We start from the raw sequence: 21,933 nt of genomic DNA on the forward strand, positions 1-21,933 counted from the left end.
TGCATTTGATTGTTAACAGCCATCAATCAATTAAGGAAAATACTGGTGCAAGCTTATCAGTTGGATAGAGATATATAAGGATAATTGGCAAATAATGAAATTGTACCGATTACTTCAACATATCGCTATTATCATTTGATAAAGTTTTAATTCAGCCAAAGAAAATAAATACAAAAATATGTATAGTAGGAACAAAGTAGAATAATCTATACACAAAGTAGTGTCTGTAACAGTGATAGCCACTATAATGTGCACAGGTAGCCTTCAACTTAGAACAGTTCATTTAGCGATTGACAAAAGTGACTTATGACCATTTTTCACACTTAGGACCCCATGGTCACATCATCAAAAATTCAGATGCTTGGGAACTGACTCATGCTTATGACGGTTGCAGCGTCCTGGCATCATGTGATCATTTTCTGTGACCTTCTGATAAGCGAAGTCAACGGGGAAGCCAGATTCCCTTGAAAACTGTGTTACTAACTTAACAATTTAGTATTTCACTTAACAATTATGGCAAGAAAAGTAAAAAAAAAAAATAAGGCAAAACTTACTTAACAAATGTTTCATTTAATCACAGAAAAGTTAGGGTTAATTGTGGTTGTAAGTCTAGGACTACCTGTAAATTGAATATTTCAATAACACTAAGGAAATCTAGATATAACACTCTACTTGGTCATGAAGGTTGCTAGTTAGGCTCTTGGCTAGTCATTGGATAGGATCATATATTAAGTTATTACGTGGGTTATTTTTTTGATGGTGTAGCTTTTTACCTAATATACAGTATGTTGTAACATTGAATAATAAACAAGCTAGATTCTCCTGTGTCTAATTAAACAGATTTACTAAAAAGAACAAAAAGAATAATAGGTTACAAAAATCTTTGTAAAATGAATATATTTACTATCCTAATTATCTTTAAATTGGTTAGGGTATAATTCTTCATCCTCTTGATAGTTTCCTTTTGTAACTGTCTGTCTACTTTTGTGATGTAGAAGAAAAGTACTCAACTTTTAATATTTTGCAGATGTACTAAACACTGAATGTTTTCCAAACTACAACCTCTTTCTTCAGGGCTGCTCATTTTAACAACTGACTCTGGGCAGATAGCAAAATTAAAATAAAATACAAACAACTGTATATGTTTCAAAAGTTGAAATACAAAGCAGTTGATCAAGATCAGCCCAAATAACTCGTGTAACTAAAAACTGGTCCCAGAACCAGGTCTTCGAGGCCTTACAAAAGATCTGCATGGTCAGGGCCAACTCCAGAAGGAAGATGTTCCGTAAGGTTGGTGCTACAGCAGAAAAGGCACATCTAGACTCTGCCAACTGACAATCTTTAGCCAATGGGACCCCAAGCATGCTTATCTTGCCTGATTGGATTGAATGGGTAGAAATTATTGGGGAGAGATGGCCCCTCAAGTAACAAGACAAGCCATAAGCCTAGAAAACCCCATTGCCAACCCAACCACAGAGTCAAAGAGCTCAGATAGGGAGAATACTATGCAGCAGAAGGGTACATACCATAGAAAAAGTCATACTAATTCCCAGAGTCCAACTTAACAAATAGGATCTTGCATCTAGCAATTTCAGTGACTTAAAAGATGCTGGAGAAGGGGTGTCGAACTGGACTTCTTTGAGGGCTGAATCAGCACTATAGTTCTCTGTGGGCCGGCTGGGTGATGATGGTGGTGGTGAAAACAGGACGGATCCTGCCAGCCAAAACAGGGTGTGGGGGGGGCACATGTACCCCTTCCCCCGTTTTCGATCTGGACAGTCTCCTGCAGCACTCTGCCAGCCAAAACAGAGCACGGGAAGCCATGTGCAGCTCCCCACTCCCCATTTTGGCTGGCAGAGTGCTGCAAGAGGCCATTCAGGTTGAAAATGGGGTGAGGGGTGATGCAGGTGGGCACGCCGCACCCTGTTTTGGCCAGCAGAGGCACCATGGGCTGGTCCCTTGCTATTTCCAGGCCGGCTCCATGGGCCAGATTTAAGCACCCCTGGTTTATACTCTGGCACTTTGAGCCTTATCCCTGCATGATGGAGTAAGCTCCTGTTATTTGCCTCTGCTCCTGCCAACCTAGTAGTTCTAAAGCATGTAAATGCAAATAGATAAATAAGTATCACTTCAGTGAAAAGGCAACGGGGCTCCATGTTTCACCACATGCTTTGCATTGTGGTGTGACTGCACCACGATTGCAGAAACATCTTTAGGCGGAGCTGGTTTAATTGGCTTAGAAATGGAGATGAGCACCACCTACGACTAATGGAATACAATCTGCAGGGACCCTTATTGTGTGGTCCTGGCTAATCTCACATCTGAAACACAGCTGGGCGCAAATTAGAGAGGGGACTGCTTCACTTGGGCACAGCAGGTTTCAGTAATACATGGCAGGTCAGCTTTCTCGCCCATAATCAAGTCATCAAAATATGAGCCTATATCCAGACTTAACCAATGTTATACTGTCATTTCCATGCACATATTATTATTAAAAAAATAACCACTAAAGACATGATACTGCTGTCCCACATGTATTAGATCTGTCATATTTACAGCCAGACCCTGGTTGGATTAGATGTTTATGCTGATCTTCCATTCATGCATATTTTGGAATTTGTCACATTATCATTACCAATTACATCTTGGGTCAAAAAAATTCTTTTTTGTCTTATTGAAATTAAGATATTGGGGAAAAAAGGAAGCGTATGCAACCCTGAAGAACAAGAGCCTGTAATTGTTATTGTTATCTTTCTCATAGTTGATTAAGCCAAGGGAGAGTATGTGCATCCTCTAATAAATCAGACTGAAAAGAATTTCCCAGAGAAATGCAAGTACCTGAAAATGCTTGATTGCAAGTCTCCACCCTGCTAGCATAACTCAAGGGAAATCTTCATGTCAGGCCAATCTGGTTCAATCCAGACACCCTGCCAACTTCCACACATGAGTAACATTTCCATTGTCTCCAATCTCCATTTTCAAGTCTAAGGTCAAACCCCATAGAAAAATCCTTTCAATTCTTCAGTTGAACTTTTTTTAAACCCACTCTCAACACAGCCCTGGACGCCTTGAGTACTCTGCAGTCTTTGTTTGAAACCTTAAAAACAGTAATTTGAGTGGAGTTTGAAACAAAAAAATAGTTTTTCAGGACATTCTACTGGAATGTTTCAGGGTTCCCTATGCTGAAGGATGAGCTGGAGATTGTTCTATCGCTTATCATCCCCAACCAATGTCATGATCAGTGAAATTTCAATTTCACTCTTAACAATTTAAATTTAACAAATTTACAGTAACTACCCATCCCAAAGCTTTCAATAGTTTAGATTACAAGATTTTAGTAAGCATACTTTCCAACTGTATAAACCAGAACAGAAATGTTGCAATGCATCACACTAAGACTAAGTGTGGAAAAAGGTCTTGAAGTGAAGTATTCAAAAAGCAAATAAATAAAAAAAATGTTTATACTCCATAACTACCTACTTCTTCCACAATTGTTGCTAGTCTGCATCTATTACATGCTTATATCTAGCAACTGGGAAAGCAGATTTATGTGTGAAGTACGTGGGATGGGCATACTTAAAAGTAATTTGCAATTACAACAATCAGACAGCAAACCTAGACACCACTATGTTTTACTGACTGAACAGGATTTTAAAATCCAGTTTTATGAATTAGACATATGTATGCAGTTATAATGCGTTATGCAATTAAGACACATCCCATAATAGCTCTGGCAATACTTCCATATACCGACAAAATATCAAGGGAAAAAAGACACAGGTAGCTTGTAGTGACTTTATAGAGTTACATTCCAGGCAGTTAAACAACTGGTGTCTCCATAATATTGGCTAACTGGTGATGAAAGACAAACGGTACTATTAAAAATCTGGACAAACAGGACATAAAATGATAGCACAGCAAAAAAATGAATCAATTCAACTGTTCCAACATTTTAATCTTTTACTTCCATTACAGCTAAAATAATTTTCATAGCATCAAATGAAAGTTTCGTATTCTTTTTAGCTGTTTCAAGTTGTTAATACACTCATAAAGTTCCTCTTACATTGTTCCTTTTACACTATACTATCTAGTAACTCAAAAGATTGTGCGTGTGTGTTTGTGTGCGCATGTGTGTGCGCGTATACATACCAATGCATGAGAACAAACTTGAATATTACTATAAAAAAATCTTATTTAGCTATTATAAGGTACTATTTAGTGGAAAGATTTTTGTTTTCCCCGTAAGGTTGGTTCTTCTTTTTTATATGCAATCCCTTTTCTTCCAAAATTCAAATCGGAATTTTCACAGCATAATTTCATCTTTTATGACTTCACAATGTAAAAAAAATGTTTTCTTCGACTGAAGACTTACATTTTCATCTTGTTCATAGGCAAGATTCCTACTGCATCCATTAATCTTTCTCATTTAAAACTACAAGAAATGTATAACTATAAAACTCAATTTGAAAAGTAGATTCTGGACATTCAGGACAATGCTGTATCTAATGCATCAACAACCCTTTTCCAAATGATAACTATCTTAAAAAGTTAGTACATGCAATAGTTAAGTGCTTTCTCAATATATGGCAAAGTATCCTTATCTAGCCTTTTTTAGACATATGCAAGTTCATGGAATCAGCAGTATGTACAGTGTTACGTGGAGTTACAGCTTTTGCAAATCTACTGGGTTTTCTGAAAGAACTTCTGCCTCCTAAAGGCCCAATTTTCTAATCATGATTCAGAAACGGTTAAAGGTAGCAAAATGATATCAAGGTGAATAATTCGCTTGCAGAAAGTATTAGATTTCATTCCAACCAAATGAAGAATTATAGTTTTTCTTCATTTTCATAACATATGATCACATGTATACTATTACATAGCCAACATCGTATTGTATTATTAAATGTTTACATCAATTCGTCTTGTCATCAACTCCCAAAATCAATTATTGGCTGTTCTGCTCTCCATACACCATATTTGTACCTTATCCACCACTTTCTTCTTCCTCTCTCCTCCCCTTCCCTACCTCCTTTCTTCCCTGTCAGCCTTCTCTTCTCTATTTCCCCTTCCTCTCTCCCCTTTACACTCCTCCTTTCTCTCCTCCTCTCCCCCCCGCCCACTCTCCTATCTCTCTCTTCTTCCCTCACCTCTATCTTCTACTTCATACTCTTCCCGATGAAGAATTAGAAGCAACTTTGTACTGATTTTGCTCCTGCTTTTCCACTCAATCCGGGAGAACCTATCCCTTTTCCAGCAATACTTAAAACATGGATTCAACATACATACAGATCTCTCTCTCTCTCCCCCCCTCCCCCCCCCTCTTATAGCTAGTTCTGGATTCATAATTCAATTACTTGATTAGAAAGGCTTTCAGGGCACAACTTAGTTTTATCCCTGCTCATTCAGCATTCTCTTGACAGCAGTCACCCAACAGGCATTCCTGAACAAACAAGGCACAGGAAACAATATGCTGCAGCTGATAGCGGTATCCCAATCACAGGACTGGCAACGCACCCTAAGAGAGCTATTGGGCACTGCAATTACACAAATATGTGCACCCTGGAACTGGAAGTGAGCTAACAGGTGGAATATTTTAGTGTGAAGCCCAAATTATTTTTACACGCACTACATGATAGTATTACCACCTTTTTATAGATACTTTCAAATATAAAGCATTAATATTTGTAGTTACTTACTGGGTCACATTACCCCTTTGAGGAATATAACAATTATTGTAATATGTGCACATTTTGTATTTCTGATAGCAGACAATAGCTTCGGAGCAAATCTGACAGCTGCGGAAACAAATAGAAACAGCTTAACTTGCCCAATAGGGAGGGCCGCGTAGTTTGTCATATAGGGCAGGAAGGAGAAAGTATGGAAGACATTTTGAATAAAGGCCTGTGTAAAGGCCTTATCCTTGAAACACAGTGGGTATTAAAATGTTTGCTATTATGGCTAAGCTGGATTGGATCTGTTGTGAACTTGTCTAAGTGGTTTGTGATGCCCATCAATATGGATATTTATATAATCTACATTATATAATTATTTATTAAATTGTACAATTTATATAATTATATAATTTATCCCAAAGTGCTCTCAAAAACCTGTGTAAGAAACTTGAACCAAGGAAAATGAAATTTGGTACACATATAGCCCAAGATATATAATCAACACTCTCAAATTTGGCATTGAATTGTTGAGGTTTTTTTTTCAATTTTCTAGAGTTGATGAATATACTAGGTTACCTACTAGAAGGTAGACTATTCTAAAACATTCTTCATTAATTTATGTTAATAGTTGTCAAGAATTTACCCATACCATAGGATAATTAATATAAGATAACATAATAATGAAATGAAATAAAATACAAATCTGGGCATGGAAATAACTCTTATGAATCCCCTTGCCTTCACTTTTTATGTCTACAGTATAAACCAGTTGGGTTGGCACTAATGACCCCCTTCAGAACAAGACTTAATATTAAGGATTGGGAAAAATAAGTATAAGGGAGAAAACATAAATATATATTGCATCTAGCCTTACCCAGTTAATAGTAACCTAGTTATGAGTTTCATTGAGATGACCAACACAATGCAGTTACAATACAATAGCAGAGTTGGAAGGGACCTTGGAGGTCTTCTAGTCCAACCCCCTGCCTAGGCAGGAAACCCTATACTGTTTCAGACAAATGGCTATTCAACATCTTCTTAAAAGACTTCCAGTGTTGGGGCATTCACAACCTCTGGAGGCAAGCTGTTGCACTGATTAATTGTTCTGTCAGGAAATTTCTCCTCAGTTCTAAGTTGCTTCTCTCCTTGATCAATTTCCACCCATTGATTCTTGTTCTACCCTCAGGTACCTTGGAGAACAGTTTGACTCCCTCTTCTTTGTGTCAACCCCCGAGATATTGGAACACTGCTATCATGTGTCCCCTAGTCCTTCTTTTCGTTAAACTAGACATATCCAGTTCACTGCAACCATTCTTTATATGTTTTAGCTGCCAGTCCCCTAATCATCTTTGTTGCTCTTCTCTGCACTCTTTCTAGAGTCCCCACAACTTTTCTACATCGTGGAGACCAAAACTGAATGCAGTATTCCAAGTCTGGCCTTACCAAGGCATTATAAAGTGATATTAACACTTCACGTGATCTTGATTCTATCCCTCTATTTACGTAGCCTTGACAAGCTCCTTTTTGATTGTGAAGAAAATACTGATAAAATTCCTTCAACAGGTCAATCAAGGTTCTGGTAGTAAAGTATAATATACACATTGGCTGCTAATGAGCACTTACTATAAGTCAAAGCAAGACATTTGAGAAAGGTGTGAATTTAGATAGACTTCCTTTTCTGCATCACCAAAGCTTAACACATAAATAACATTTCCTGTAGATTTGTAGGCAAAACAGGACATACGTGACTTTTTTGCTTGTTTGAAGGAAGAAAATCTCTTGAGGCAAGCATAAGGTAAGAAAAACAGGCTCTCCCTATTTCCATAGACATTTTGAGTTTTTAAATCTTGATTTTGAGGGGGAAAAAATCATAAGTAGAACCAAGAACAAATTGATTACTTCATTTAACAATATGCAAAAAAGTCCACAAATCTATCAACTGATTATTCAAAACTATGGAACAAAATTAATTGAAATATTTTTCATTTATGTACAGAGTACCTGTAGCTATAATTCACCTTGATGAGACTGCAAAAAACACGTTGTTCCTTTGGGGTTGGGAAGAGCTGATCATTCTACAAGTTCCATTAAATCAAAGAAATTTACTTGAATGAAAAGTTTTACGATCCACTGAACAGTAAAATAATCCACTATCGTTTAGCAGTTAGGAACTTCCTTTCAGTTACAATTATAAGTTCTAATAAAACCTATAATTTCCTTTAACGTGGGAATCATCAACCTTAGATATCAAAAGAGGAATCTATAATTATTTTAGACTAAAAATAGGGATTTACAAAAACAATTGCTCCTTCTGAAACTAATTAAAATCAAGCATATCGTAGAGAAAATTAGGATAGAATTCCCCCCCCCCTTTGGTGTCTGCTTTATTCATCAGAGAAATATGTAGAAATGAGTTCCACATCAGCGATCTTAAGTAACAGTGTAAATTGTAGTTCTACATGTCTTAAGGCCATCAATTCACTGAAGACTTCTGTATAGAAATAAATAAACTTTGGCACTAAAAACTCTTATGATATCAGACCTTTTGGGATTTTGCCCAAACCTCACAGGACTACACTTAGTTATAAGCACATACCAAAACTTTTAAACTGGCACTCCTTGCTTCACTAGAAAACTATTTCTACCAAATGTGGGAATTTGACATTTGAGAATACAGGTTGTCCTTGATTGACGATGGCAATTGGGACCTGGATTTTCATCTCTAAGGAATGCGGTCATAAAGCATGCTCATATCTTTTAGTGATAGCAATTCCCTGCAGTCTTGGAGGGCAGCGTTAACTGAATCCTATGATCATTAGGCAAGGCAACCTCTTGCTGGCTTCCCACAACAAAATCACTGGGAAAACTGGCAGGAGGTTGCAAGTCCCAAGAGCACAGAGAGATAAGTAGGGAGAGAATGAGGGGTTGAGGGTAAAAAAGAGGGATGACATGGGGAAGGGGTGCAAAGATGTGAGTGGTATATGAGAGGTATCGTGTAGGTCAGAAGAGTGCACATGGGCAATTCAAGATGGGTCAGGGAGGGTGCATGAGAGTGGCTGCATGGGTTGGGACATGCACGGAGTACATGAGGTGTTGTAACCTAGGGCAACGGGGCTGGGGGAGGTTATGTGGGAGGAGAGACTTACGTTCCTTCCCAACTTCCCTATTGACTTTCTGGGATAGTTGGCAGAAAAGACTGCAAATAGCAATCTTGTGATTGCATGGTGCCTAGCAACTAGTCGAAAGTAGAAATGGATTGCCAGATCACAATCATGTGACCGATGCTGAGGTGGCGGGAACTGTGAAGACTGGTAAAAAAAACACACCATTTGTTCATAATTTGGAATAGTCACTTATTGACTAGTCGTAGGTCAAGAACTACCTGTTTTCATTTCTTTCATGCCCACTATGAAGAATTACAGATACCTGGAAATATGGAGATGAAATTTGCACTTAATAAAACTTAAACTCTGAAAATACACATTAGGCTCAAATAATAGTGTTAATAATTCCCAAGGATTCTTGAAATTATTTGTCCGTTGCTTGTGCACATTTATTGGGAAGACAAAAATAATTCACATTAATATCTGAAGAATTGCATGACTGATTGGTAGCATATCACAGAAATGGAACAGTCTTGTAGTCTTTAGGAGTATAACATGGCTTGATGGCAGGTAATTAATCAATCAGTCAATCAATCAATCAGCTACTTAGTAATATTTATACACAGCAGGTTGAACTTATTTGAAGCAGAAATAGACCAAGTGAACTCAAGGGCTAAGGTTGAATTTCCTATATTATTCATATTTAAACAGTGAAAATTAACTGATTTCTGACAGAAATTTAAGAGTTCCTTACCTTATTTTCCTCTAAAAATTTCAATTTAATTGATACATCATTGCGCATTTTGTCATATTTCTCTTTATGTATTTGGAATAGTTGTTGTGATTGCTCTATCTTTGGCAAAGTATTAGCATCACGGGGGCCAAGATTCAGTTCTTCTAGATCTGTACGATAAGCATCATATTCAATCCTGAGAATAAAAGAATTAACATGCACAAATATTCATGAACTGCAAAATTTAATTAGAGCGCTAACATAGAACAGTGGTTATGGTGCTGGACTAGAACTGGGTAAACTCAAGTTCTAAATGATTATTAGGAAAAACAATTGAAAGTTATGTATCTTATTTTGAGTTTTTGTTGGGGAGAACATAAGTCTAGTAAAAAACAAACTTAATTTTGTACCACAGTTATAAAACTTTGTAGTGACCAAAAACTATTCTCTATTGCAATGTACACTCCTGTTCAATGTTTTATTATTTTTATTTTATTTTATGCTTTGATCCTGTTGCGTAAGGTCCCTACAAACACTTAGTGATTGAAGCATCCAACAAATGAATAAAATGGAAACTTCAAAAATCAGCCATACCTGTATTGTTCACAAATTACAAAATTTTTATTGATTTTAACAGGACTGCTTTAGAATACGTCTCTGATCCAACACTACACTGTATTAAGAAGTAGATTCAATGTTCAATAAATAACTACTTAAATTAAGATAAATACTAATATATAAGCCATTACCTGGCAGTTTCATACTGCTTCACCGTCAGTAGAGTATCCTCAATAGTTTTATTTACCAAAGTGTTCACACTAGCTATAAAAAAATTAATTGCGCCAAGCAGAGTTTCACCATTTTTAGCAAGTAGCTTCTGTGTATCTGCATTGTATCCAAATTCCTCCTGTTAATATATAATTTAGGAACACTTAATTCTTCTTTATTAAATTGTACCGGCATTATAACAGTAATCACGATATTTTAATCCTCAATATGAAAGCAACCTGATCAAGATATTTTAAGCCTCAATATGAAAGCAACCTGATCAAGATATTTTAATCCTCTTGGTACTCCCAGGAGCATAGCACATGCTTCTTGATTTCAATAGAGCATGGATGGATTGCTTTTTTTCTGGGTATAAAATTAATGAAATACAGAATACTTTTACAAAACAGTGAAGTCAATGTCTCAAAATAACCATCTCCAATCCTAGAACACTTTGTGCGAATTAATTAGCAGTATTAATTCATATTGGTACGCAATGTGGAAGGCAGGAATTATTGGATTTTTTTCCATTAAGCTACCAGTTATAGGGATGTGGTGGCTCAGTGGCTAAGACGCTGAACTTGTCAATCAGAAGGTCGGCAGTTCAGTGGTTCGAATCCCTAGCGCCACGTAACAGCTCCCGTTACTTGTCCCAGCTTGTGCCAACCTAGCAGTTCAAAAGCATGTAAAAATGCAAGTAGAAAAATAGGGACCACCTTTGGTGGGAAGGTAACAGTGTTCGGTGTGCCTTTGGCGTTTACTCATGCTGGCCACATGACCACAGAGACGTCTTCGGACAGTGCTGGCTCTTCAGCTTTGAAATGGAGATGAGCACTATCCCCTAGAGTTGGGAACAGCTAGTACATATGTGCGAGGGGAACCTTTACCTTGCCAGTTAATGGACCCAATGTCTTTTTACCAGTTGGATTAAACATAAATATAGGCATTTCAGCAGAGGATGAAGATAATTAATACAAATGAAATCTTACATGGAGTTCTAATGATTTCAAACTTAAGTCTGCAAAGGCCTCTCCAAGCTGTCTTTGAGTATGCACCATCTGGGAAAGTTGAGTTGATAGAGTTTGCGCCAGTTTCAAGACATTCTCATACTTCTTTTTGTTATCCCTCAATATTTCAATTTGAGCTTCTAACTCAAGATCTACGGTTCGTGATCCCCGGCCCAGCTTCTCTGAGATTATTTGACGAGTACACTGTAAAATTTGAGACAGAAGCTTAAATTAAGTTTTTCAGTTTCTCACCCATACAGTTTATGTGAATTATTTAAATTAATATCATTCATGTTACAGAGTTATTATAAATTGTTCTAAAATATTGCACTTGCTTTTTAAAAAATTCTCTACATACCTTCTTAAAGTTTAACTATTTTAAAGAGTAAGATCATCTAATATAAGAAAAAAAAGCTATGCTGAAAATAAACTGAAATTACTTATAAAATCTTATAGTAATGAATGCACATACAATTCCCAAGTCACTAAAATAATATGTTGCAGGCCATAAATATGAACATTTAAAATACGGGAAGTATATGCTATACCCAATTTCAAACTCAACGTATCTAGCTGGCAATTGTATTTGACAGCAAAATATGTAGTTCTAAGCACTGGCTAAAAGAATTACCTACTTCTATAGGATATAAAGCACCATTCAATCACTCTATTACTGGTCATGCACCGGGAAGAACTATTGAATCTTGTTTTCAAATCGGCTCTCAATTTGGGAATAGGAGGGCATTACAGTTAATTAATTAATTAATTTCCCAGTAATTGCTTTTGGTTCCTAGTTTCAACGAGTCAAGATCACTGCAAAACATCTGAAAACAAGTCGTAAGGGAACACACCCCAACCCCGGGACCAACTCTAGGGCGGGAACCTGGCTAATCCTGCAAAACCTCCTAAAACAACAGTTCAGGTAAGACCAACTGTCATTTTGGAGGAATTTTGCAGGATTAGCCAGGATTGGGACATATCCAAGTTAACGTCCCTCAGGGGGGGCATTATTGGTCCTAGGCCGCTCATGCGCTACCACCTGTTGTAACACCCTACGACCAAATACTGCATCAGCCAATGCAAACACGTCTAACCTGCAGTGCCTGAAAAAGGGAGACGGGGATGCCCACGTAGCCGCCCTGCAAATCTCCACGATAGGCGCCTGTGTGGCCTAGGCCGCCGAGGTAGCCGCACCCCTGGTGGAGTGTGCTGTGATGGCACTGGAAGGTGCTGAACCTCATAGGCCAATGCGATGACCAGTTTGATCCACCTCCCTATAGCCGAGGAGGACACCCTCTTCCCCAGGGAAGACGGATAAAAAGAAACGAAGAGCGCCTCAGACTTCTCAAGGCCCTCCGTGCGCAAAGCACGCATGACATCCAGCCGGTACCAAAGGCGCTCCCTATCATGAGATGAGCCCAGACAAAATCCAGTAATACCACCTCCTGCGACCTGTGGAAAAGGGAGTTAACCTTGGGAACAAAAGTCGGATCCAGTCGCAGGACGACCAGATTATTGTGAAATTTACAAAGATCCGACCTGGAGGACAACACCCCCAGTTCGGAGATGCGACGTGCTGAGGTGACCGCCACAAGGAACACTACTTTAAGGATTACGAACTTCAGGTCAACCGTCCTCAGAGGTTCGAAAGGTGCTCCTGTCATTGCTTGGAGAACCGTAGTGAGGCTCCATGTTGGAAACCTGTGGACTACCGGGGGACGGAGATTCCCTGCACCCTTTAAAAACCTCTTAATTAATGGGACCTGGAAAAGTGGAAGGAGCCCCTCTCCCCGAATAATCGTGGGGAGGGACGCCACCTGTCTCCTGAGGTGCCATGTAAAAGCCCCCTATCCAATCCATCTTGGAGGAACTCCAAGACGTGCAGTACCGAAGCCTCGTGAGAATTCGCTCCTGAGACCCGGCACCACTCTGCAAAGACTCGCCAGGTGGAATCATAAATCCTAGTGGTGGAACCCTTGTGTGAAGCCTCAATTGTGGAGATGGCTTGGAGCAGTTTCGGAGAAAGGCTCCACTCCCCGTGGTCGACTTTGGCCTGATTGAGCCAGTCGGCTTGATGGTTGTTCACTCCTGTGATGTGCTCCACCCTGAGCGATCGAAGATGCCTCTCCGCCCAGACACCGAGTGCCATCGCCTCAGTTCGAAGAGCCCTGGAGTGTGTGCCACCCTGTCGGTTGATGTGGGCCTTCGCTGCCACGTTGTCGGTCAGCACCAAGACGTATTGATCCCGAACATGGTCTTTGAAGAGCCGCAATGCCAAGTGTATCACTCGCAGTTCCAGCCAATTTATATTGTGTTGGAGGTCCAACCGGGTCCAACGCCCCTGCGCCATCCAGGACTCCAAGAGAGCTCCCCATCCTTACAAGCTGGCGTCAGTTGTCAGGATGAGGCGCTCCAGCTCCCTGAACTTGCAGCCCTCGTGTAGCGCTGGGGAGAGCCACTACCCCAATGACAGCTGCACCTGTGGTGTCACTGGAACCTTTTCCTCGGAACTGCTGGAGTTTGACCTCTGATGCGGCAGGAGATGCCACTGGAGCGGCCTCGTGTATAGATGAGCCCAAAGCACCACGTCTTTGCAAGAAATGAATTCCCCCAGAAAGCTGGAGATCACTACTATAGAAACAAAACATTGACTTCTAACCTGTCTAACTAAGGCTAACAAACTAACTTTACGGTCATGGGACAGGAACACCTTCCCCAGCTTAAAGTCTATGATGGACCCCAGGTGAGGAATCCTGGTGGCGGGAATGAGGGAACTCTTATCTAGATTAACCGAAAAACCTAACTGCTGTAGTGTGGATACCACCAATAAAAGATCCTCCCTCGCCCACTCAAACGATGCTGCTTGGACTAAAATGTCATCGATTTAGCATTGAACCCTGACAGAGCACTCATGGAGGTAAGCTGCCATTGTGGCTAGGACCTTAGTGAAGGTCCGAAGTGCCGACGCCAAGCCAAACGATAGGGCCCTATACTGGTAGTGGCTACCTAAATAGTAGAACCTGAGATACTTACGATGGCCAGGGAAGATGGGGATGTGGAGGTAAGCCTCCGTCAGGTCAATGGAGGCCATGAAGTCATTGCACCTGACCCCCGCCAAGATGGATTTAAGCAATGCCATCTTGAATCTTCTATAGACTAAATGAAAATTTAGCAGTTCAAGATCCAGAATCGCCCTCCATCCCCCTGAACTCTTCGGAATGACAAAGAGGTTGGAATAGAAACCTGACCCCACTTGGTCTGGTGGAACCGGTTCCACCACCCTAATCTCTAGGTGGTGTTGGATCGCCTGCCTCATGAGACAGTGTTTATCTTTCCTCTTGGTGACCGAAAATGTCCGAAAGTGGTTTGGCAGAATGGAGAGAAACTCTAGGCCAAATCAGATGGTATTCAGAACCCAGGTGTCAGTGGTAATCTCAGCCCAGGCGTCGGCAAACAGAAGCAGTCTGCCCCCCTATGGGTGGGGTCGCTATTGACCTACCTGCCCCGGCGGTAGGGACAGCCACCTCCCCCCCAAAAGGGACTCTTCCCCTGGGGTTGGGACCTAGGCCTATCCCTGGTGTAGTGCCTATCCGACTGCCTATCTGATCTCGGAAAATACCTGCTGTGCTGAGCCTCCTGATCTGACTGACAATAGGACTGCTTCCGAAAGTAAGGCGCAGATTTTCGCTCCGACTTCTTTGCAAGCGTAGGCATGACCTTCTTTTTTTATTCTTGTCCTCAATGAGGATTGGGTCCAACGGGGTACCGAAAAGGGATCCCCCAGAATGAGGCGATGATGCCAGGTGCCACTTTGCCTTGTTCTCCACTTGCCACCCCCTCAGCCACAGGAGACGTCAGGAGGTCACCGAGGCTGCCATTGTCCATGAGGCATACTTCATGGCACGCAGAGTGGCGTCCGCAGAGAATTGAGCAACAGCAACCAGCTTGTTGAGCTCTTGATGAGTACCCACCTCCTCAGGCGGAATACTTTCCTGCATCTGTTGTAGCCATGCAGCTGAAGAACGATGCAGAGGCAGCTGCCTTGATGCCCATGCGGAAGACTGGAATGTTTTATGAAGAGTCAGCTCCGCCTTCTTGTCCTCGGCCTTCAAGTAATCAGCCACATCACCAGACACCACCATTGACATGGACACCAATGCCACCACTGGAGGGTCCACTGTGGGCACCTGCAACGCCTCAGAGAAACTAGGTTCCATGTTAAAGAACCTCCTGCTGCTGGAGTTGGGAAATGTTCCTGGCTTTTCCCACTGCTTTTTAACTACCTTTAGGAACAACTTAGGAGCAGGGATGTCTTCCTTCGCTGAAGGAGGCTCTGAGTAAACTCGATCCTCCGGCTTTTTCTCCAGACCACCCTCCTTGGCACCCGACTTGGCGCCCTCCATCTCACCCAGTTGCACTGTGGCCCTGGCCTTGCACAACACACAACAGTGACTTGAACAAATCTGGAGAAAACAGACCAGAGAATGCTGGTGCCTCGGGTTTTGAGGGATCCTCATCATCAGACATATTTACCTCTCTCTGAACCGGATCCCCCACCATGGAACCCTTGCTAGCCAGAAAAGGAGAAACAGTCCGGCGCACTTCCAAGGGGGAAGGCCTCGGCCTGGCCTGAACAGTGGCACCCCCCCCGGACCTTTACCACCATTGCGGGTCGCACAGACCCCTTCTGTAACCCAGCAGAAATTCCATGTGAAATTGCAGAAAAGATAAACTTCTGAATGCTTGCTGGAAGCTGCTCCATGTCTCTAACAAAGGAATCCTCCTCCTCCTGTGCACAGCCTTCAGACTGTGGAGCAAATGATGGCCTGATGGGACTACCCTCCCCTGCACTGAAAAGGATCCCTTAGATAGGGGCCCTGTTCCACCATGGAGAGTGGGTTGGGGGGAGAAAGGTGAAATGTCCCTGAGATACACTGGGGAACCCCCCTTGTGAGGAGACCTAGATTTGGATCTAATGGGCGATCTAAACCTCAAGGGAGAACTAGGCCTACCCCTCTGTTCAGCCCTGGACACCTGCTTTTCCAGAGCCATGTGCCCCCTTTCCTTATCCTTCTGCAAGGCCTTGGAGGATTTTCCAGCTGCTGCACTTTTTCGCAGCCTCACAGAGGCTGTGGGCCTCACTCGGGCCCCACTGGAGGTCCCCTCCTCAGGGGACAATGGGGGGGAATCTGGCATCTCCTCTGCATCTGCCATGGCAACAGGTCAGGGCTCCACCAGGCTCAGCCCACCAGAAAACAGCAGCGACCAAAAAACAGCTTCCCCCAATCACTCACGGCCTCCATGCGATGAAATCAGCCTCTGGTAAACCTTTCCTGCCCCTTTTGCAAGCCGCAGGGATCTGGGCCTCCTGGCGTTGACCTGGGCCTGCAGGGCCTTGCCGCTGCTGTAGAAATGATGGCCACCCAGGAAGGCAGGGATGAAAACAAGGCTTCATAGTAGCCTGTCCCAGCCCATGTGGCCTGCAGGAATTGAGGCCCCAAAATGGCCACCATAATGGCGTCATGCCTCTAAAGTCCCAAGAAGCAACTATTAAATCCCTTACCGGCGGCCGGGAACAAGCCACATGTTCAAGGGGAAGTTTCCAGGTATCAGATGGAGGCAAGGAGAAGAAAGCAGGGAGAAGGAATTTTCAGGATGGCACTGGATTGTTTTTGGAAGAATCAGGAACCAAAAGCAACCTATCTTTCTTCGGCCAGACAGAGTTGAAACTGGGAACCAGAAGCAAGGAGCACAGAGGCATGGCTTCAAATTAACTCTGTCTCGAGGCCAATTGGACATCACAATACCCAATCCTGGCTAATCCTGCAAAATTCCTCTGGAAAACAGTGGTGTTACATATGTTACAGTATGGGCCTCCAAAACTCTGTGCACTGCTGCATTCTGGACCAATTATAGGTTCCAAATATTCTTAAAGGGTGATCAAGAAAAGGTAGTACTTGGTGCACCAATGAAGTTGTGCAAAGGGTCTCTTAGCCATGATTGCCACCTGTTCTTCAGGCAGGAGTCGTGAGTCTAGAAGAACCCCCCAAGTTGCGCACAGGGTCTGTTTGTGGTAGTACCATCCCATCCAGAACTAATGATAAACTTCCAGATCCCAAGACTTCACTTATCCATAACCACTTTTATCTTATTAGGGTTCAGCTGAAGTCCCCCATCTAGGCTCCTGCAACATCCAGGTACCATGAAAGGGCAGCCACAAGCAAGTATGAGCAATGAGACAACTTTCAGCTATTCAGGAATTGTTAGGTAAATATTTAGAATGACCCCATGTCTCGCTTTAACCCACTTATTTAGGACTGCTCAGTAACATAGTGTTTTGTAATATCTGAATGTCTCATTTGAATCCAAGGAAAGTGACACAGGCTTAAAAATAACCTTAGAAAAATAAACTATAGGAAACAAATTGCTTTCCTTGCTAAATACCACTACTGCAAGAAGTTTCTTCCCATTAAATTACTGTAGAAGAAGAAGATTATTATTTTAACTGCATATCAGCCTTCAAGTTGGAAAATGCAAAATTTCATGCAGGTGAAATACCCGAATCACTTAGCTCCTGCAACGGAACTAATACAAACCTTGTATGTATTTAAACTCCATTTTCTTACAAGCTCCAGTTTTTCCATAGCTGGATTCTTTACTTCCTCTGCTAGAACAACGGGTCCACTTTTCTGCTGCATTCTTGGATTGCCTATTTGGAAATCACAGGTAAGTGAGTCAAAGCTTATTTAGAGCTCTTTAAATGTTTTAAAGAAAGATAAGACTTTATTTTCAGCATCGCACAATAATTTGATTATGGTAAAGTCTGAAAAATAGCATTACTTGCATTTAAATCACAGCTAGCAGTAAATTAGAATTAAGCAACTGCAAAATATTCTGCAGGATTCTCATGTTTTGTTTCCATGAAGGGACAATTAAATATTAAATATAAATAATTCTTCCAGAAATGTACAGAAAGGCACATCATCCCTTCTATTTTCATCACATGCTCGTGTTTTACTATCAGGCCACTCCTTTCCAGAGATGTAAAGCAACCATGAATCAAAAGCTATGTTTTGTGATAAGGACTGAGAGATTCAGCGCATGGCCACTCCTTTGTGGCATTCTGCAGGGCTCAGTACTCTCCCCACTCCTTTTTAACATCCCCAGGAAGCTACTGGATGAGATTATTCGCTATCAAGGGTTAAGGTATCATCAATATGCAGCTAATACTCAACTTTACATCTCCACCCTTAGTGACCAATTGCTGTTGGTGCTGCCTTCTCACAATGCCTGGAAGCTGTGGGGTCCTTGATGGAGGTCAACAAGCTTTAACTAAACCCTGGCAAGACCGAACAACTTTGAGAGCATGGAGCTCCAAGTTCTGGGTCTCTTTAACATCTTTAGTTCTGGATGGGGTTGCACTACCCCGAAAAAACCCAGTGTCCTACTTGGGGATAATCCTGGACTCTCAACCCCTGTTCAAAGAGCAAGTGGCAGTCATGGTCAGAAGAGTCTTGGTGCAATTTCCTGTTGTGCGCCAGTTGCATCCATTCCTGGATTGGGACTTCCTGCGCTCAGTCACTCAAGCCCTAATCATCTAAGACATGGATTACTATGCTCTACATAGGGCTACCCTTGAAGAGTATTGGGAAGCAACAACTGGTGCAGAATGCAGCAGCATGGAAAGTTGTTTCTTGGGATTCTCAGACAGGCCCATGTCACACTGCTGCTCTGCAGGCTACAGAGTTTCTTCTTCTGGGTGCAATTCAAGGTTTTGGCAATTTCCTTGTAGGGTCTGGGTCTAGATCACGGGTGTCAAACTCGCAGCATCACATTGCTGTCATGTGATGTTTCACAATTTTTTTCCTTCATGGACTGGGTTGGGCGTGGCCTGCGTGTGACACATCCAGCCCATGGGCCGTCAGTTTGACACCCCTGGTCTAGACTATCTGTGGAACTGTTCAACCCAGCGGGATCAGTGATGCATCAATTATGATTTATGCCTCTGTATGGTTAAAACAATATTGAGTATAATGTATAAATCCAACAACATATGAAGAAATGATTAATGGAAATATACCATTTCCAATGTTGCAATGTTACCAAAATATAACATTCTGGAATGCATGACAGAAACCTGGATTTTACTTTAAATCAGATTTCCAAATTTGCTTATCATACTTTTGTGGGTGATTCAATTATTCCGCATTAGTGTTTTTATGTTCTGTTAAGATGTATAGGACATACACAGATAGATAGGAAACCTTTTTCATCCTGAGAGTTGCATGGCAGGTGTGCCCACCTTTGTCAAGGAAGCAAAAGCCAACCTACAAGTGGATACAGCAATCCTATTCCCTCCCAACACACACATATGTACATATTTACCCACTTAAGTGTTTGTGTGCATTTATCCACTCAAGTGTTCCACTGATGCCAAGGATTAATTTTTAGGCGGGGGGGGGGGATGATAGATAAACAACTCCTTCCTCAGATGCTATCTCTTCTGACATTTTTCTAAGTAAAATTTACCACTTAAATGATAAAAAAGGAAGGCCTCTTTTTAAAGCTCATCTATTTCAAGTGTAAATTGAAAATCAGTCATTCAAAGCACAAGAAGCTGGAGACATTTCTGTTCCAAAGTGACTCCAGTGACTGCTACAAATACATTGTTATGAAAGGGAAAATGCCTATGATTTATTCTATTAGAAAACATTAGAAGCACAATTACATATCAGAATAATTGAGTTTTTCAAACCAGATTCATACTTCTTTATGGCTTAATATCTTTTAATTTGTTTTCCATCATCCTCAAAATTAAATTATAGCAATGTAATTCAGCTATACATAGATGTCAATGGAACAAGTAAAGTAAAGTTTGGAATATTACTACAAATAAAGATAGCAAACTTTAGGTAGAGGAAGTTTTCTTCATTTTAGAATTTGGTATTACAAATTTAAGAAAAATCTTCAAATATGAAATGAGATTTTGATATTATAAAACAGTATCTTTGCTCCAATTTGAATGACTAATTCCAATATAATATTAAGGTATTATGGCTCTATTTTTGGCAGTATATTGTAGATTCCAAAATAGTGTATTTTAATCCTCAACATTTTTAAAGGGTAAAAGTAAAGGTTTCTCCTGTCCAATCATGTCCGATTCTAGGGATCAGTGCTCATCTCCATTTCTTAGCTGAGGGAACCAGTGTTGTCTGAAGACACTTTTTGTGGTCATGTGGGCTATACACCAAGGTGCACAGAAAGATTACCTCCCCATCTACTTGCATTGTGTGCTTCTCAACTGCCATGTTGGCGGGAGCTGGAGCAAGTAATAGGAGCTAACCCCATTGTGAGGTGCTTGGGTTTTGAACTGCGGAGTCATCACGCCCCCTGTCAGTATTGTTTAATATCCACATAAAACCGGTGACTAAAATATCATCAATATCTAAAGGGAATCTAGTGGCTTCTCTTTTTTCATTTTATTAGAAAGACTGGCTGCTTTGAAAAACGTTTAGGTATGATGACAGACACAAAAAACATTGATAATCCAGATTGCCATAGATGGTTTCTCTGTTGGCGTAATTAATAATCTATTTTTGGGAGTGTCTGAATTCCATCTAAAGCAGCATTTCCCAAATTGATAATACCTTGATATTTTGGATTATAATTCCAATCAGTATTGACTATTTACTATAATGGCTAGCTGCTAGGTCTTTTAAGAAACACAAGCCAAGAACATCTGGAGGATTCTAACTCAGGGACATTTGGAGAATGTTAAATCCAGCAGGCATAGGAAGCAAAGTTACCTTGGTAGCAGTTTGCAAGCCTTTTGTTTGTTTAGACTGATATATGTACAGAAATAACCTAACTCACATCCTGGTTAGTTTTAACTTGACACCTACCAATGTGATTATACTATACCACTGCTTTGCCATTTCAAAGGTTTATTTAAAACTTAGAAGATTATTTTCCAAATGTGATGAATCAAATAAAGTCAAGTCTGTGCTTACAATACAGAATATTTTGGTGGTTGACATTTGGGCACATCCAGAAAAGCTTTCTTGGAATCTCTATTATAAACTTTTCAGCACCAAAATAATATTAGAGAAATACAAATCATTTCGAACACCAAACAACCAGTTTGAATTGGAATAAGTTGCTCTGAATGCAAAACTAGCTATCATTTCTGCAAATACTCATTGTTTTTGAGCTTGAAATACTCCCAAGCTAGTCAACTTCTATTCAAATGACCAAATGACCACTTAACACGATTGCATGAATTTGAGTTTTAAATGTCCTGCATACCCCCAGTAAATTCTTTTTCATTTTCCTACCCTTTTCAAACTTCACTATTTTATTATTTTTAAAAGATACCAGTAGCTTTAGTAACTTTTTGAATCTATTTTTATAGCTCTTATGATACATTTCAACAGTGGTAGTGTAATTTTCATAAAATCAAGAATCATTCCGTTATTTAATTTTTAAAAAGGTACAAACACCAGCACAAATTTTCAGATGTGTGTTGATATACATTTGTAAAGTATTTCCATTACAATGGATTATTCAACATAATCATTATTTAGTATGATGGTGATAAAATTTAACACAAAATGCTGAAGGAAGATAGTATGCAGAAAAGAAAAGATAAT

General features: G+C 40.7%; 1 protein-coding gene across 3 annotated transcripts in view; it reads right to left on the reverse strand.

Annotated features, from left to right (window-relative positions):
* The window catches only part of ARFIP1 (ARF interacting protein 1), a 45,795-nt gene that overhangs the window by 2,278 nt on the left and 21,584 nt on the right, over window positions 1-21,933 (reverse strand). For all 3 annotated transcript variants that reach the window (XM_014076458.2, XM_087724300.1, XM_014076457.2), the window contains 4 exons: window positions 17,881-17,993; window positions 11,267-11,488; window positions 10,259-10,416; window positions 9,531-9,705 (listed from right to left, as the gene is read on the reverse strand). In XM_014076458.2, the coding sequence (XP_013931933.2) occupies window positions 9,531-9,705; window positions 10,259-10,416; window positions 11,267-11,488; window positions 17,881-17,993 (668 nt within the window). The remainder of the gene's footprint in view (window positions 1-9,530; window positions 9,706-10,258; window positions 10,417-11,266; window positions 11,489-17,880; window positions 17,994-21,933) is intronic.

Source organism: Thamnophis sirtalis, unplaced genomic scaffold (genome assembly GCF_051295495.1).
Source record: "Thamnophis sirtalis isolate CommonGarterSnake01/CBP01778 unplaced genomic scaffold, rThaSir2_p1.2 scaffold_10, whole genome shotgun sequence".
NCBI lineage: Eukaryota > Metazoa > Chordata > Lepidosauria > Squamata > Natricidae > Thamnophis > Thamnophis sirtalis.